Genomic DNA, 18,985 nt, shown 5'->3' with positions numbered 1-18,985 from the left:
CTTTACTATAAAAGCCAGAATTTTTATTTCCTGGTCATTTTTTCCCTAACTCATCCAAAAGTCTCCCAACAGGATGACAGCAGGTTTGCAGCAGCCATGGATGCTCTGTTACACTAAATACTGCTTATTATTTCAGTATCGACACAGAAGTCGAGTCCCTGCACGCTACAGGTGCAGCTGTTAAGATGCTACGGTCATTCCTGTGGGGCTTTCCTAAAATCTAAGCAGCTAATCTTTCCAGACACCTCTGAGGGAAGAGGAGCTTACCCGTGTCCCGCTGCCATGCATGATATCTTCAGGGGTGTTATAAATTTCACTTTCCATCTGCACCGTCTGCTTCTTTTCATGCGATACCTTCACCCGCAGAATTCGGAAATAAGAACCACCAAGGTCCAGTGCAATGAAATCTCCTTTCTCTACATGGAAAACAAGATACAGGTGATTAAAAACTGTATGCAGCACAAATCTGGAAAGTTAAGTGCAACACAGAAGCGAAAGTCCAGTGCCTACAGCAAGGAAGTTCTACCCACAGGGCATCCATGCGAACATCAACCTGATTCCCTGCAACTTAACGTGAAGTTGGTGGAATGGCAAAACCAACCAAAACAGGCAACTGCAATGAGGGTTTCTCCAAAATCATTGGACTAACAGTGGACAGTGTGTATCCAGATCTCATGATGAAGGTGCCAGATCAAAGATCTCAGGAGAAAGGCAAAAAAGATGTGGAAAACAGACAGTAAAATGAAGGGATGCCAGACCACTGATGAGCAGCCTTTTGCTGTAAGTAAACCTCTGTCATTTTGGCAAATAACCCTGAATAGTGGCTGGATTGTGCTTACTCCAAAATCAACAAATTATACACAGACGTAATTAAAGTAGGAACCACTTACTTTGCACCCAGAAAAGCTGAGATTCACTGCAAACTGCAGTCAGATAACACAAGTCAGAGAAACGACAGCCTGAAAAAACAGCTCTGTACTGCTGCAGGAGTTATTCACAAGTTGTGATGCCTTGCCCAGAGCTCCTAAATACCTCCCCAGGAGCCAGGGAAATACTTAGAATACCTCCATCTCCCTCTGTGGTGGAGAGGTCTGAAGGCAAATCCACTACCCTCCAACCTCCACAGACTTCAGGGTGCAGTTCAGGCCTGGCTATCTGAGGAATGACACTTTCAGCACCCCGGGGAGAGCGAAGCAAACATATCTGACTAACCAACTCACCTTATCAATGTTATCTCACCTTATCAATGAGAGAGCAAAGGCAGTGATCGTTAAAGTCCTCGAAAAGATAATATTTACGGAAGCAGAGTGCACAGTTTATCCCCCAGGAGTGTGTGCCCAGGCTGCAGGGAATCCCCAGGGCTATCTGCAGGCATTCCTGTCTGTGCACGGCATCCACCAAAGGCACACAGAGTTTTCTCATCCTACTTCCTCGTCAGCTGTGACTTTAGGAAGGTCACTCCTAACACTTTTTCCACTTCTACCTAAATTCAACGTGGAAAGACCTTTGACAGCTAGGAAGGCAGTTTGGTCGTGTTACCTCGAACAAACTCCACGAGGATTTCCGGAGCCAGACCTGCCTCTGAGATTACTCTGTCTAATCTCAGATCAAAACTCCGAAGTCTGGTTTAGCGAGCTGTTCCTCCTCCTCATTGTACCATGCACCTCTGGGAGCCTTGTCTCGCTCAGCAAAGCTGATGAGCTGGACAAGGCGTCCCTCAGGGCAGGATCTTTAACAGAAACAGACCAAGAGAGGCAAAAGCACTGCAAATGCCCTTATGGTTTTCTAAGGATGCAATACAGAAACAAAACACTGCCACATGAGAAACCACAAAGAACAGTAAGCTCCATACAGAAAAATGTAGCAAAATGACAGTGGGAGCCCCCAATTCTAATAATCCTCCCAGTTTTACTGTGCTGCAATGCAACTTCTTCTTCTTCTTGCTGCTTAAGACGTGGGCAAACTCAGTTTGCCAAAACACAGATCTTGCAGTGCTTCCCTACCTGTTCCTGAGTAGTGCGGCTTTAAACATCACTTTTTTTACCAGTACAAATGTCATTTAAAATGTGAACATACCCAAACACATCCAAAAGGAGATGCAGTTCCCCTTACTGGGCTCAGCATAACAAATTTAGCAACTCATAACCCCTTCACCACAGCAAGTCCACCAGTCAAACATTGACCACAAGTGCCTCATTAAGCCAAATACTCATAAGATAAAGCTTATTTGGGTATCATCTGTTGAGTGCAAGCCACTACCTCCACTAATGGGAAAATCAACAGTGGAGCAGATGGCCCTTTTTCAAGCCTAAACGCACATCAGTACATACCTCAAACAAATACTGCACTTCAGAAATATCTCCCCTGTAAAAAAATTAATGGGTTAGCATGCTTGATTTCCAGCACCATCAAGCTCATTGCAAGGTAAAATTTATTAAGAATTATCCTTGTCACTCAAAAAGATCTCTGAACTAGATGTAAAGCTTTCTTCATTGCAAAGTAGCGGTTTTCTTTTAGTGTATTTCAGGAATTAAGCCCAAGTAGCAGCATTTAATCTGTGCTTTGCAACACCAAGGTGCAATCAAACCTGCCATGAATTTATTTAGGAAGAGCCTCTGACAGCATTTTGAATTAGCTTAAGGTACCATTCTGGGCACTCTGCACAAAAAAACCTTGTGGCTTTTGTAAATAAAACCAAATCTGAATGAAGCAAAAAAACCCCCTGCTAACACCAACACCTCCAGGGTCTCCAGAATTATTGCTCACAAACTCCTTGTTAGAAAAGTACACAAGCAAAGATCTGAAACTAAACAACAGTATTTTTCTGAATAGTCAGCTCCCATAATAATAATTGGACTCAGAGGAAAGAGCTTACAAGGCAGTAATGAGAGACAGGCCAGAGAAAAGGGCAGGCTTTCAGCCTCTGGCTTTCACGGAGGGACAGCTGAAGGCACAAATTGCCATCTTTGGGCACAGCAACACGGTCACATCCGTGAGGGGCCCCTAGAACCTTCTGGAGGAAGAGGGCAGGGGGCTCCATGTCTGCCCTGGCTGCACCCGTGTGGTGGCTGAGCCAGGCGTGACAGGCACAGGCGGGTGAGTCAGGGAAAGAAACACCACACCCACCCACAGCAAATATTGCTCATACCTGGGCTCGGAATATGCCCTGTCAGGGAAAGAAGGGAATGGTTGTGCCTGCTTCACTAACAGCTATCCAAAGATACCCTCACCACCTGCACGTACGGATCACTATTGTGTTCTACAGAAATTGCCTGGCCAAAGCCCTGCCTTGCCCTAATCCCTGCTGCAAAGCCCTGCCCAACCTGGAGAGGCTGGCAGGAGCCAAGTGGGCACAGGATCAAGAACTGAGCACCCTGTACACAACACACAAGGCTGCTTTTTTAAGTAGGTGTGTCATACATGATCTGAAATTAATGCCTTGGCATACACACATGCCCATGCTCAGCCAGGGCTACCCACTGTTCTGCCTTGTCCTCAGTCCCAGCAGCATTCAGCAACCTCTCAAACCTCTCCTGGCCCGGTGCATATCCCCTTTTTCCTGTGCCATATGGCATCTCAAAGTCTTCCCAGTTCGTACCACAGAACAATTCACTGAATTATCTGACGTGCCGCCAGCAGCTCAGACCTGGTGCCCTGCAATGGCTGATGGAGCAGGGTAGGGGGACAGCTCAACTAAACTCAAACACACATGGAGGAAAACACAGGGATTTCTGAGCCAGTTAAATTGCTGGGATTCTATGCAAAGGCCCTCAAGTCACCTCACCTCACCTGCGAATCCTCAGTGCAACCCCTGCCCATGACCCAGCTGTATGTAGTAGCTTTTAGCTTTCTCAACAGGTTGCAAATTTCAAAACAGTATTTCAACATAACAGCCAGCAGTGCTGAATTACGGGGAACACAGCATTCATATTCATTCTCCCTTTGCTTTTTTTTCTTAGACAGAGACTCAATTCTCAACTAAAATGCTTAAGGTGGCAGAAAGCAACAGCAAAGCAGAACTATCAAAGATTTCCACCTGCCAGACAGCAGCAGGAAGTTACACAAAGCACCAGGCCTCATGTTCTTTCACCAATAAATTCTTGATTTTAACCCAAAAAAAAAGAAGAAAGCCTCAAAACAGATAACTCTGTTATGCAGTTCTTGCAACCTTGCAATTTCTGCACACAGGGACATAATTTGTGGTAGGCACCAAACTAGTTAACCTCCTCACACTACGTGAGAAGGAAACCCAGTGTCACTACTAAATAATAAACACTATTATATAATGTTTATAAATATATTTATGTACTCCATATATGGTATTTATTTTTTACAGACACCAAGTAATTTAGAAGTAACAACAATAATTAATAGAGGTAATCTTGGTCTCAAATACCAACACAACATCTTTTTGGTTTCTGATAGCTCTTTGTTCCACTTTTATCAGTACAGTGAGCACAGAAAAACCAAGTCCTACATCTGGATGGAAAAAGCTTGGTACACTAGAGCAGCAGCTTTGGAGCCACATGCTGCAACCTCCTTGAGTTCTGTGACTTTTCCCCCAAGACAGTCTGCAAGGGACAGCTACAAAATAAAAAACAAATGCCAGGAAACTCAAATTCAGACTTCCACTGGGGAAAAAATAAGGAGAAGGAGATGTTGAGTGAAGCAGCAAATGACTAAAAGCCACTGTATTTGTTAAGATCTAGATGACATCGGTGTAAACTGCACAAATCAAAAATCATCCTATCTGAAGTATTGATTGTTGGCAGACAAGTCTCAGAGTACATGTATTGACTGATAATGAACTGTTTGCTAGGAAGGCCTCTTCCATTGGCATCAAAATGGCTTTGACACAGGAATCACTAAATCTTCCAGCATCTGCGGGAACAGACCTGCACACAGAGGGGGAGCTGCCTTCAAAATGCTGCCTGGGCTTGCCAGGAAGCAAATCCCTCTTGTTCTTGGTGGCAACTAGTGTATTTCTAACAGGTTTCCACGAAGCACATCATGTTTAACACGGAAAACAAACACCAAGCTTCTTACCTGAACCATCAGGAATGGACCTGACAAACGTGGGAAGCATCTTGACTGCAGCCGTGGGGTTAAAATCCCTGGAGAGGCCGTTCTTCATCTCCCTCCTGAAGCGAGCCATGACATCCAGCAGCGTTTCGTCGGAGAGCCGCATGGCGTAGAGGTATTTATCAATCTGGGGACAAACACACACCACCATGGAGTGGAAGACTGCCCTGAGGCACCCAGGTGGGGCTACACCTCTCCCTAATTGCAAGGAGAGTGTATAGCCCCAGCTCAGCCTCAGGGCTCCGGCCAAGCTGACAACACAGCCGCATGCTTCGTGCCTTGTCTTTTGACTCCAAATCATGGAAAACGGGAAAGCTGCACATGAGCTGAAGCCCACCCCATCCTACTGCTTCCCAAGGCACAACCCAGTCCCACTGCCTCCTCTTTTCCACTCAAAATGGTCTGCCCACAGCCTCTCACTACCTCCAGCCCTTGCTCCACTTCTCAGCTCTCCTGACTATCCACGAGCTGAGCTAAAAATCCCTCTTTTGGCACCCTGTCCCAGCTGGGGTGATGCGGATGTCAGAGGTGCTTTGTATTTAAAGCCTTACATTGGGAAGGATATGCCACACCAGTTTCGGGGCTACATCCCAGGCTGAGGAATTATTTCAGTGCAGCAGACCAAAGCTATCACAGCCAGAGGGTCAGGAGAGGCAGAATTTGGCTGTGGGCAGGTGGCATCTTCCTCCATCAAATTAAAAGTTGTTGATTTTTCCCTTGTGGCTTCCAATGACAGGAACTTTCTTTACCTCCCTGGAAAAAGGAGGCAGTTCTAGTTTTCCAACAGTATTGCTTTCCATAATATTACAAGCACCTTCACCATCAGGAAGACAGAGATGCTTTGATGCCCAAAAATACAACTTGTCCTTGGGGGTTCTTGCCAAACACACCTCCCACCCCTTTCATCTCAGCTGCCAGTCTATTCTCACCTTGTTTCTCTACTTGCCTTGGAAATTTGGTTCTGTAGATGGCTCAGACTAAAGCCACACCTTCAGGATCACTTTTGCTTTCGGCTTAGCAGGACCAAGAAAATAAAACCCTGCCCATGTTTTCTGTCCTCAGTAAAACTGGAAAAGCCACCTCGTTTTAAACCTCAGGCCAGCTCTGCGCCAAGGGTGCTCTGGAAGCCTTGAGAGCAACTCATCTCCAAGCTGGCACTATGTCTTACAAGACCAAGGCCACAGTAAAACACCCCATGCAACACATACATATGCAAGTGCTCCATACTCCAGGGCCTTTGAGATGGGAAGTGATGAACAATGCCATTCACAAAAGAAATGCAATCAAAATGTAATTAAACTCTAAACTGACCATAAAACCAGTGCCGATTTAATGGCTCGTGTAGAAAGTCCACCTGCCACGTGTAGTCAAGGCCTGCACCAAAGATAGTGTATCTCCCTGACCCAGGCACCCTCAGTGACCCAGCAGTTACGTACACAGCCAGGGAGGAAGGAATGGATGGTGCTGCTGGGCACAGCTACCCAGCCTGATCCCAGACCACAGGGCTGGTGCCAGGCAGGCCTGGCCACAGGGGACAAGCCAGAGGCTGCACAAGCTATGAAGTTTTCCATGTCATTGATTGCAGAGGAAGAGCAGAAGGGGCTGTAACAGTGCAACAATACCATGATTGATAACACCACGATGAAATGAGACCATGCATTTTCCCCACGAAGCGGTGACGTGACAGTGCAGGCGTACAGCTAAATGGCAGAAGAGCTGAGCTCAGGTTCTCTGCAACACAGGCCAAATGCAAGACCCCAGGGCAGCATCCCCACATCCCAGCTGTGTCCTGTGCCGCCCTGATGGGCTGACAGCCCCTTCGCAGTGACAACCGCAGCCAGTCACCAGTGTCATTTCACTCCAAGAATAAAATCCTGGATGGGATGTGCCCTTTCTGCAGCCCCAAACGCTGTGGGGAAGGATGCAGAGGCTGCTGTCAGACTGAGTAGGAAAGTCTCTCCTCTGTGGCAAACCCTGACATGTTTTTTTTTTAGCAGAGTGTGTAAAGCCATGATGTCAGAGGATGAGGCTATTTCTTTTTAAAGGAGGGGGGAAACAACTCTTTTTCAGGCTGAGCTTTCAGCAGCCCACGCTGCCGTTCAGAGGGGTGATCCCCCAAATCTTCCAGTGAAAGCTACACTAACACATCATTCACACAATCAGACCTCACTGTGCAATTAATACACCCCTCTACAAAGCCCCACTGCTGCAATCCTCCTCCCAGAAACAGGAAGGAAGGATTCCACCCCCCACCGAAAGTCCTGTTGTGAACGCAGGTTTTGGCGTTTGCACAGTCAGGACTGACAGACCCATTCTCCCCACCTCTGCCCCTGTGCTGCCCTCAGCAGGGAGGGAAAATGGGAGGGAGGGCTCTTTTTGCTCCTGTGGAAACCCAGTGAACGTGTCAGCGCCCTTGTATAATTGGGCTGGACCCTCCTGCCCTCGGGAGCATCGTGTAGCACCAAGGCCATCCATCTCCACCACTGAGACCCACAGGGAGGAAGGCAGGGGACACGGAGCCTCTGCTTGGAAAAAATCACTCCTGTGTGTTACAGCTTCCAAAACCAAAAAAAAAAAAAAGGCAGGGTTTTTTTTTTCTCCCAGGCAGGAAAAGGGTTAGTCATTCCAGCAGTGTGGCGGCAAGGGAATAAGCGCTGCTCTCCTGTGCTGGCAGTACATGCTCCTGTTTTCCCTCTGAGGGAAAACTCCCAGCAAATAGCCATAAATAACTTGGGGCAGGGGGAGCTGGAGGCTGGATTATGGGATGGAGATTTAATAACTCCCAGCTCTGTCTGCAATAAAAGCCGATCAGAGAGCAAATCTCAGCCTGATCCACAGGGAAGCTGTGGAGAGGCTGGCAGGGACAGACGGGAGCTGCTGGCAGCACCCAGACAGACTCACAGTCCCACTGAGGCTCCCATGGATGGGAGTCAGGTGCCAGCCCTTCCCAGGGGATGGCAAAGGGCAGGAACAATTTCAGGCAGGCAGTTGTGTGGGCAAGGAGCAGAAAACACTCCTTTATTTAGCTGCCACCTCAGAGACACGCCCCCCAAGAAGGGCACCTTCCCAAAGTGCCATATAAAAGTCCTCCAGAGTGCTATAGGAGTCCTCCAAGAGCTCTATCACTTCTTTTTTTTTTCTCATTTGCTTAAAAAAAAAAAAAAGACAACCAGCCAGACAGAATCTATGAGCAATTTTTTAAAAATAGGATTTCATAATCTGAACCACATTCACGTAATTTTTCCTGGTCACATAGGAAAGACACTCTTTGTAATTGGGGAAAAGAAGTTTCTGAAAATCCAGGCATTTCAGCAGTTGTGAATAATTATAAGTGCATAATGAAACAGGCAGCACTTAATGAAACAGGCTGTTCCTTAAACGCATGCCTCATTCCAGGGACAGTGACAACAGTCACTGGTATCCAAGAAGAGAGCACTCCCACAACAATTTCAGAAATCATTAGCACTTATTTTACTGACATAGCCTTTGCACCAAAACCCTTCACCAAAACGTAAACATTTTTCTGCACAGCTAATCCTTTCAGCACGAATAAAATTCATCAGGAGCCAAGGCATGTTAAAACAAGTAGTTTAAGACATTCTGAAACTGTTTATGCTTACTTATGATTTATCTGATTGGTTCCTAAAAAGCCTTTATAGGGGCAGGTCACCAATAAGGGCTCTTCTTGATGCCAGTTGTTACATTTTACACTCCATTCCATCACGGTTTTTTCAAGGTTAAACAACATTTAAACATGACTCTTGGATTGCAAGATTTTTTCTTCTCTCTTCAGGTAAGACAACAAAAACATATTGTTTCCCTGACAGGCAGAAACCAGGCAACACCCAGAGGCTCCCTTTGCTGGGTTCAGGTACTGCAGGTACAAACCTGTTGGAAACAAAGGGTACTCCAAGGCAGTTTTACAAAGCTCTCCTGCACATTGGCCAGGGGCACAGCTCCCAGGGATGCTCCATGACACCCTTGGCCCTGAGGATGGGAGTTGGCCCTTCAGAGAAATCAGGGTCTGGGTTCAGCTTGTGCAAAGTGCCCTGTCACAGCAAGGGTGCTGAGCTCCTGCTGCTGTACCCACAGTGCCACAAACATCCAGGGAACAGACGTTTTCAAAAACATCTGGATAATTTAAGCTGCTTGGAGCAAACCCACAAACGTCTTTATACAGTACAGGGCATCCCACATTGCCAGCTTGCTGCTGCACAGAGAGGGGACATGCAAGTGCCATTACAGGTGGATTCACTGGAAAATACCCCCTTGCAGGAGCCACAGGGCTGCCAGCATCCAATGAACAACCCCCTCCTTCAACACTACACAGCCACCTTGCCTATTCCTCCTGCTTGCCACAATTCATCCTGGAAAATACTCCAGGAACTACAAATTTGAAAAAAATACACTCAAATTTAAGGGGGTGCGTAAAAATCCAGCAAAATCCAGCACAGAAGCATTAGCTCTTAGATCCAGGGTACCCCAAGGGCCTGGAACCACCAGCCCTATCCATGGCCCTCAGCAGGGCTCCCACCATGGAAAGGCAGCACGGAGCACTAGAGCCACACAGGGATGGGAACACAAAAAAAAAAAAAAAAGGGTGGGGAAATAAAAAAAAAAAAAAAAAAAAAAAGAAGAAAACAGGGTCACAAGGGAAAAAGAATGCTCAGCCTTGGCTTGCTGGTACTTTTAACCTGTTCACACCCCTCCTGTGACTCAGAGCAGCATCCTGAAGGTGACCTACCACCTGTGCCACCAAACGCTGAGCCGATGGCTGCGATGGACCAGCGAGGCAGAGGAGCTGCCACCGTGGCCAGGACACCCAGGGTACAGCGTGGGGAGCAGGGACAATGCCTTGGGTGGCAGCCCTCGGCCCCAGGCACGTACCAGCAAAGTGCTGCCCTTTCCGGAAGCAGAGAGGAGAGGGAGGGACCTGAAATGAAGCCATGCAGGCACGTATCCCTCAAAGCGGCACACTGATGGAGCACAGACCTCGGAAGCAGCGTGCCGAGATGGAGCGAAACCACTTTTGCTCCACAGGGAACCAGGGAGTGGAGCCCACCAGCTCCCAGCAGCTGTGGGGTAGCAGAGCCCCTGGCTGCCACTGACACCCTCCCTACAGAACAGCCAAAGGTGAGCAGCTCGATATCCGTTCCAAAAGCATACAAACAGGAAAAGACGTCTTACATCCTTCAAAAACAGTAGCCTGCCTTTTTTTTTTTTTTAATTGGGCTTAATTTTTTTATTTCCTTTTCCAGACAAAACCAGATCGATCCATTAGAATGCTTTACAGCTCCCTGGCCAAACCATTTCCCGTGCTGTTAGACAATAGGAGCCCCACAGTGCCAAACCAGCCTGCAATAAATAACCCCCAGAACACCACAGTTTCCCTGTGCTCCCTCCATGCCTTCCCCACAGCCGTTCTACCACTGCTGGGCCACCGTGCTCCCTTGTGCTTATCTTGGCTTTCTAAATATAACCCACAGAGCGAGACAGAGAAGGCCTTACCCAGGCATGCATGCCTGGCACAGCAGCAGCACTTACAAATCCTGCGGGAAAAGGAACATAATGGGCCTGGGGCACAGGGAGAGCCACGTCTGTGGGGCCAGAAGGTGCAGGACGGTGCAGGCTGAGCAGCCTCCGGCCCTCGCCAGAGTTACTGGGTGGAAAAGCAGAAGACCTAAACCACGGAAGGAGACGTGGAAAATATGGGGCGCTGCCTCGGGTTTTCTCCGAGGGAGGAGTGGGCACGGGTGAGCACATGTGGAGTGGGGCAGGATGGGTCACCCACACACGGGAGCTAAGGTATCCCCTGGCACAGCTGGAAGCCCGAAGGGAGGAGGTGCTCTCCTTCTCCTGGCTGGGGAGGTTCGCAAGCCCCGGGAACAGTACAAATCAGCGCTGCTCATGTTGCCATTGCGGCTTGCCCAAAATATTTTAGGGATGCCTGCAGCCATGCGGCCAGGTGGGTCACGCAGCACGGCCGGAGGAGGTGGCACAGGGGAAGCCTCTGTTTCCTGACGTCAGCCCGGCTCAGGGATGTTTGCAATTATTTTCCCAATTTGTGTCCCCACATCCCTCGCCCCAGGCTCCCCGCTTCCTACAGCTCTGCAATATGCTCAGCCGGGCCCTAACTGCCGTGTTTTTATTTATCCTGTGCTCCGCACCCTTTTCCTTGTGGTAGTGCTCAATTCCAGGGCTGCACCAACCACACAGGAGCAACCACCTAACGCTGAAGGAAAAGAAAAGAAGCCTATGGAAATGCTCCTTTTTAAGTACAAATGACAACCATTTCCTGTAAATTTTGAACCTGCAGTGGCACATAATTCAAAAACTACCTGCTCCTCGCTTGCTGGAGTGACGATGCCCACAGATGCCCTTGGGAAGAAGGGGAAATACCCTCTCCAGGGATGCTGGTGCCCACCAAAAACCCGAGGAGCCACCATCCTCCGCTCAGTGCCAAAGCCCCCCAGCTCCTGCCTCGCCTTGCTGAGCTCAGTCCTGCGGCCTGAGCCGCCGCTGTGCATCCATCACCCACGCCCCACTCCCATCTCCAGCGGGGATGCTCGGGGCGGGGGGGCGCTTAAAACCAGGGTTATCCCCCTTTCTCCCATAGCTGGGTGGCTCTGGGGACAAAGCAACAAAACCAACGAAGGAGGAAATTTTAGAAAGTGAAAAAAAAAAAGAAAAAAAGAATGGAAAAAAAAAAAAGCGGTGCGGGCGGGGGGCAGCCTTGGGGCGGGGGATGTCCATCTAACCTTTTTGACCTGGTCCTCCTTCAGCTCCGTGAAGTAGTAGGCCAGGAGCTGGGCGGCGATCATCCTGCCGGCTGCACGGCGGCTCCGCGCACGCAGCGATGCGGGGCCGGGGGATGGCCGCGCCGAGCCCAGCCGAGCCCAGCCGAGCGCCGCCCCTTCCTCCTCCTCCTCCTCCTCCTCCTGCCGCTCCTCGGGGCCGCCCCGGCCCCGCCCGGCGGGACGTGTCGGCGGAGGGCGCGGGGCAGCGTTCCCGGCCTGGAGGAGCAGCAGCAGGGCAGTGCCCTGCCGTACCCCGCACGGTCTGTGCAGCAGCCATGGAGACAGCCTGCTGAAGGCTGCCCCGAAAACACACACACACACACAAACCCCCTCCTTCTTGGTGGCCAAGGGCGTCCTGGCCTGTATCAGCAAATAGTGTGGCCGGCAGGACCAGGGCAGTCACTCTCCCCCTGGACTCAGCACTGGTGAGGGGTCACACCTCGAGTGCTGTGTCCATTCTGGGCCTCTCAATTCAAGAAGGACATGGAGAGGCTGGAGCACAAATTTGAGGAGGAGCAGCTGAGGGGGCTGAGCCTGGAGAAAAGGAGGCTCGGGAGTGACCTTATCGCTTTTTACAACCACTGACAGAAGATTGTAGCCCAGGTGGGGTCAGTCTCCCAGGCAACCAGTGACAGGACAAGAGGACATGGCCTTAAGCTGTACCTGGGGAGGTCCAGGTTGGACATCAGGAGGAATTTCTTCACAGAAAGGGGGATAAGACATTTGAATGGGCTGCCCAGGCAGGTGGTGGAGTCACTGTCCCTGGAGACATTTAAGGAAACACTGGACATGGCACTTAGTGCATGGTTTGGTTGATATGGTGGTGTTAGGCATAGGTTGGACTCAATGACCTTCTGTCATTCTGTGAAAATACTCTAAACCAAAGACACAAATCTTTGAGAAAATAGGAAAACTTCAGGAATCTCCACTAAGCCCAAGTATCCCCTGCCTGGGTGTGATCCTGCAGCCCTGGACAGACAGACGAGCTGCTGGAGACCCGCGGGGGACCCCAGAGTCACTCTGACAGTTGTACTTTCAAGGACCCCACATTCATATTCCATCAGAAATTCCCCATATCAAAGGTGGTCTTGGGCACATGGTGTTGATTCTTGGGGTGTCCTGTGCAGGACCAGAAGCCAGACTCGATGATCCTTGTGGGTCCCTTCCAACTCAGGATATTCTATGATAATACACTTTTGGAGAGGTCCTCTCCTCCCTGCATGTGATGCCTACATTTTTGCCACACTGGAGCATGTTCCTCAGCACTCCGAGGAGGCATCCACCACCAGGAAGGGTCTTAGGGCCCACACACACATAAGAGAAGCAACACAACGCCCCTCTGAAAGCTGAGGCCAAGTGCAGATGCCAAGTGACACATGTCAGCAGCCCAAGGGGCTCTTGCCTGCCCTGTCCATCCGCAGGGACAGGAACACACACCCATGCATAGGGTGGTGATGCTGGAGGCGTGATTTGCATAGAGATTGTCTACCACAGTCTAAGTGATTAAAAACCTGCTTCTTGAGTTTCCGGCTTCCTTTTCAGTGCTACTTTAATTAAATGGTTTCACTGGCCAAAATCAAGAGCTGCTTTGGCAGACACATCCTCCTTCAGACTGCCCTAGTCGCTGCAGGCAGGGTGGGCAGGATTTCCTTCTCCGCCTCCAAGCTCCGAGAGATTTTCATCAAGCGTTTCACTGTTCTGCACGGTGTTACTCCTGCTTGTTTGCTTGGCAAGCTAATGAGCAACATTCCCGAGCTCCCTGTCACAGGCAGGCTGCCTGTCTGCGGGCACAGTGGCATCACCCTGCGACCAGGCACAGCAGGAGCTCACAGGCAGCACAGGAACGTGGGGCTGAGCTGAATCATCCCAGTGTCCAGCATCACCCAATCCCTTACACAGGCTGACCAAGCTCTTGCTCAGATGTAATTCACTGCTCAGTCACGCTCCACCCCTTCTGCTGGTCAGAAACTATTTTTAATTCCCAGCCAGGCTCGCTCCTGTTTTCAATCCATCTGTCATCTGCTAAACTGTGTCTTTCATCTGAGATAACTCTCCTTGCTCTTGAGTGTTCACTTTCTATAAACACACTGAAAGTAACCCTACACATCCCCAGCTTTTGCTTCACTTGGTTCTTTTTGGTCTGAACACTGCCTGACACTGCTCACTCCACACAGGTTCTCTGTTAGTGGAGCTGCCTCTACACAAGGTTTACAAACCCTGCTATCTATCTGCTCCATCCCAGACACCTAACCACCACCTAAAATACACAATACTCCCCTCAGGTACCTTGCTGCAGGAAGGCTTATGCAATTAAAACACTTGGACAATCACACAGGTAGACACTTGAGCAGGAGGTGGTTCATGTACGAAAGTCAAGTTAGGGGACAGCTAAACAAGTATTGCAAACAATTGGGTTTGTCTTCAGTTACTGAGTGTGGTATTCAGGAAAAACGAACTGAGCACCCAAAAAGCCACCAGAGAAAATGTAACAGTCCATCCACGGTGAAACAGCTGCAATATTTAAATACGTGGTATTTTTAAACTCCATGCAAGGATAAGAGTGCATGACCAGCTTTGATGCTGTTACCAGCACTGGGATAAACAAGACGGAAGGGCAACTAAATATCCCTGTGGACACCCCAACCCTTTGCAAGCCCTCTTTGCATTGCCAGGCCAGCAGTGAGCACCCAGGTGTTATTTTGGGGGGGCTAGGAGGAGCTGTGCACAGGCCGCCAGGCAGGAGCAACCAGCTCTCCATCTCGGGCTGCAGGAGTCTCGTACCATCGAGCCCTGGGTTTTCCCTTCTGCTTCACTGGAAGGGATCAATTCAGCAGCCAATTAATTACCGGCACCTCCCCTACTCTGCCAGGCATCCAGCAGACTGTTTTGAAAGCCACTGTCCTTTAAGACAAATTACTGGAGGCTGAACGTGACACCTGATGACTTGCAGCTATTTTGATTGCGCTTTAATCTTATTGTCCCTATTTAACTGTAGTCAAGTGCTTCAAGTGACTCAAGTAATTCTGTGCATCAGCCCTCCTGGATGTGTTTTGGGGTTTTTTCCCCCTTTGCCTGTTTCTTCACTCCTATACAACGTGGGGATTTTTTTTTAAATCATGTCCATCACGTAGTTTTGATGAACGCAGCTGTTAGATGCTTTCTACTTTTATAAGTAAACAATTAGGTTGTAGTTGTGTTTGTTGGCTTTTTTTAAGTGTCTGGAAAATGACTGATCCCCTTTTCCTCCCCATTACATTTTCTTTCACAATTCTCAAAAGAAAGTGAAAGAAAGCACCCTCTCTAATAAATAGTAAGTTCCCAGTTAGTGACAGCATCTCTGATTAACAAGGGAATTTTTAGGTAGCCTTTGAAGCTCCCTTTCCAGGGCAGGAAACCACATATCTGCACTAAAGAAATCACTGTTCATTTGTGCTGAACTTAGTGCAGAAGCTACGAAGAAAATCTAAAAGCAGCAGCGATATCGATTTGATGAGCAATTCGGCCAAACAAGGTTAAATAAGTTATGCAACTTCACCTTGCCAGGGGGCACAGCAAGCAGGCACTACCACACACAGCCAGCCAGGATGCTTTAGCTCATGTTTCCCCTATGAGGAAACAAAATTAGCTAGGAATGCCTTGAGGGCAGCTCACCCCACGCACAGGAAAGGCCACTCCATGTGCGGACAGAGCCGCGCACACTCTGAAAGAGGGTTTTATGCTCCTGGTACAGCACACCAAGAGGATGTTTCCAAAAGATGTTTAAGGCACGAGGACTAGCAACAGGTTCTGGCATGGTTTTGGCTTGTTTTGTTGGAGATGCTCCAGGGAGAGGGTGAGCTACTTTTTAATGAAGTCCGGTTAGAAGGATTTTAGCACCATTCACCACACTGAGCATTTGATGGCCAAACTGCAGGGCTACAGGTTTCAAGAGTTAAATCCCTCCAAAGACACAGCAGGATTACTGTAAGCTGTGTACTAAGCAATTAAGGATCACAAACAGCCATGTCTAGATTCTAGACTGTGGCCATGGTGAGAGGACAGTGGAGGAGGAAGCAAATCCAGCAAAGGAGGAGTGTTGTCTACTGGTTCACATGGGAACAGAGACTCCTGGGGCAGAGGGAGATGCTCTGTGTCTCAACTCCCCATACCTGAGCATCAGGCAGATGTGTTGGCTTTTGTTTCTTTAAATTGGTTGCTGTTCTTCAGCATCAGAGGGATGCAGAGACCACGACCCCCACAAACCCAAGAAAACCAGAAAGCAGATAAACACAAGCCCCAAACCCATGGCTTACAATAAAGCTCCCCTATTTGGAAGGCCTAGATGATAATTTCTTTTTAAACCTCTTAGTGACTGCAAGGTTCATTAAACTGGGGGCAATTATTCCATCTTTAGTTAAATGATACTTCCAAAAGCTATGGGCTGCATGAGCTACATTGCAAAGGACTTCCCAAATCTGCACATAGGTGGGGAAAAGAGAAAAATGCTCCCTGGAGTCACACCACCACAAAACTTAACATCTAGCTCCCGTGTTGCACAGCAGAGCTACTCTATGCTGCTTTCCAACCCACTGAAGTTTTCTAACACATCCAGCCTGCTGACATCCCCTGGCACTTCGTATGCAAGTCCACTTACTTTGCTCTTCCCTTACACACTGAAAGTGAAACAAGTGTAATCCATCCAAACTCATCTCTTTCTTATTTCTCCTCCTGTCCTAGGTATTCACCACAGCACCTTCCCTCTCTCCAGTGCCAGAATTACAACTCATTTTACATCTCTGCATAGGAAAGCAATAACCATCCCAGTTTTCTGACTCAGCTGAGGGGTTCTGCATTAGTTAAACATTTTTTTCCACTTAGGTGAGAGCTGCTGCATCAAGCAAGCACTTTTTGTAAGGCATTAGTAGTAAGTCATTATTGCAGCTCATGTACCCATAAAGCAGACCATAAACACACACACATCTACATGCACACAGAAGCAAATCAACAAACTCAGTTTGTAAGGCAATAGAAGGGCCTCGGTCTTCGGGTGATGAGCCCAATGTCAATGAGTTGCCTTTCTTGACCAGGAGATTAATCATTTATTTAATTTCATAAAACATCTCAACTTCAGCAAACTGAAATGAGCACAAATGAACATTTCTGACGCCTACTAAAACTCCAGTTCTGGTAAACAATGTTAAAAGAAATTATATTGAAAAAAGGGCAAAACATAGAGTGCAAACTGGTTTCAAATTTCAGAAGGGATAAGTTTAAAGTATTTTACTTTACTGATATCTTCAGAAGAGGCAGTTCAATACCAGTTAAAGAATGTCTGCATAACCAGCAATTCACTTAAGTGATGAGCCAGTTACAATGATTTAAACAAAGGAAAATATAGCCTAATTTATTGTACTATATAGAGACAGCTTTCCTAAATCTGCTTTCAGCTCCTCACAGATCACTGAGCTCGTTTGTCAAAGTTCAGCTCTAACACACTCACTGTGTTAGAGGACATACAAAACCAAAGGCAGTCCTTCAGCCCTGCAAGGACCAGTGAACCTCAGCAGCCAGCTGGTTTCTGTGCACTGGTGTGCACTATCCCAGGAAGGGTTGGATAGCAGGGTCCCAGTTGCTGCTCTTTAACGACAGTGCATCTTTGCTCTGTGAGCAGTAAATCCATAATGAAGAGCCTGAATTTCCAGCACAGGGAACGAGACCTGCCCCTGTCTTTTAGCTTTCCACTAACACAAAACAAGGCAACAACTCTCAATCCAGAGATATCCACTCAGGATACACCTTTCTCCTTGACCCAGCGTTCGATACTAGTGCAAATCAGCTTACATCACAAGCCCCAAACCCACAGGGTGCCAGCATTAATTGAAGAGGCTTTGGGTTTGTGCACCTTTTCCAGCAACACCCAGCGTAAGAGACCCTCCTGCCAAGCCAGGTTAATACCCTCACAACATGGGGCTCTCTCCCAGTAAGTGAAGGACCTCCACCCTTTAGCCCAGGAGGGGTGAGAAGCAGGTGCTTACTTTGCACAACGGGGAGCAGCAGGAGCCAGGAACATCCACGGCATTCGGCTCCTCCTGCGTGGCCATAGCAGGAGCACCTCTTGCCATGTCACATGGTCATCACAGGGGACTGTCAACAAGAAAAGAGGCAGAATTGTAGGTTTTCACATCTCTTTCCCCAGCCTCAAGACGCCTTTGAAAGCCACACTCCCCACAGACAGGTGCTCTCTTAAAAACCCATCCAGTGGCTGGAATACAGCAGACACAGACTCACTGTTGCCATCACCCCAAGAGAGGGGAAACAGGGGACATACAGGTTGTGGACCACAAGTGGGACCTAGAAGAATGATGGGAATGGGGAACATGTTGGCAAAGCACTGTCCCTTGCATAGCTCCCAGATGCAGCAGTGCCATGGGATTCCTGCTGCACTCAGGGAAGGAGAGCTTAGCAAGCAAATGCTGTGTGGTGAAACACCTGAGACCTGCTACAGTTTGTTGTTCTAATTAAAAGAACCCACACAGCCTTGAAGAAAACAAAATAATCACATTAAAACTCAGTACAGGAAGACAGACACAGATGCTGGACTTGCAGCTAAGCATCATTTAGGAGCAACTGCAGATTTTGAGCTGCTCTGTGATGATCTGGAGATATCTTTTTTTTTTTTTTTGGCCAGAGTCCAAAGCTATCTCAACAGAGGCTGGAGGAAGATGCAGACAACACCTCTGAGCAAAATTCTGGCTTCTTCAGCTTTACAGGCTCTTGTCATTAAACAATTTAAAGTGGGATCAGAAACCCAGTGAGGTCAGCCCTGGCCGGGTCCTGGGGCATCTATGAGGCCTATTCGGGGTTGTCCTCTCCCTCCACCCCAACATTTGTTCCCTCATGCCCCTCTGGCTCTCTCAGGTCTTTCGGGGTGTCCGTGCCCAGGGGCAGCAATGGGACTGAAGGGTCTCTGTGAGGAAAAGTGGGAACTGCCCCAAGCTGGGCTCTCCTGCAGCAGGGCAGGTATCCATCCTGGTGGACACTGGTGCACACTGGTAATGCTTTTACACTGGAGAAGGTGTTGCCTTAATTTTGTGTTTGTTTCTCATCATCCCAATCCACTTTAATTA

At 48.5% G+C, this 18,985-nt stretch overlaps 1 protein-coding gene across 1 annotated transcript in view; it reads right to left on the bottom strand.

Annotated features, from left to right (window-relative positions):
- The window catches only part of LOC113955493 (hexokinase-1), a 35,227-nt gene extending 23,211 nt beyond the window's left edge, over positions 1-12,016 (bottom strand). Inside the window, exons 1-3 of the mRNA XM_027661063.1 lie at positions 11,841-12,016; positions 5,047-5,209; positions 268-416 (exon numbers count right to left, since the gene is read on the bottom strand). Coding sequence (XP_027516864.1) covers positions 268-416; positions 5,047-5,209; positions 11,841-11,903 — 375 coding nt within the window. The 5' untranslated portion in view covers positions 11,904-12,016. The remainder of the gene's footprint in view (positions 1-267; positions 417-5,046; positions 5,210-11,840) is intronic.
- Positions 12,017-18,985: the final 6,969 nt, after the last annotated feature.

This window comes from Corapipo altera, unplaced genomic scaffold, assembly GCF_003945725.1.
Source record: "Corapipo altera isolate COAL_440 unplaced genomic scaffold, ASM394572v1 133, whole genome shotgun sequence".
Lineage (NCBI taxonomy): Eukaryota > Metazoa > Chordata > Aves > Passeriformes > Pipridae > Corapipo > Corapipo altera.
This window is presented reverse-complemented; position numbering and strand designations above follow the sequence as displayed.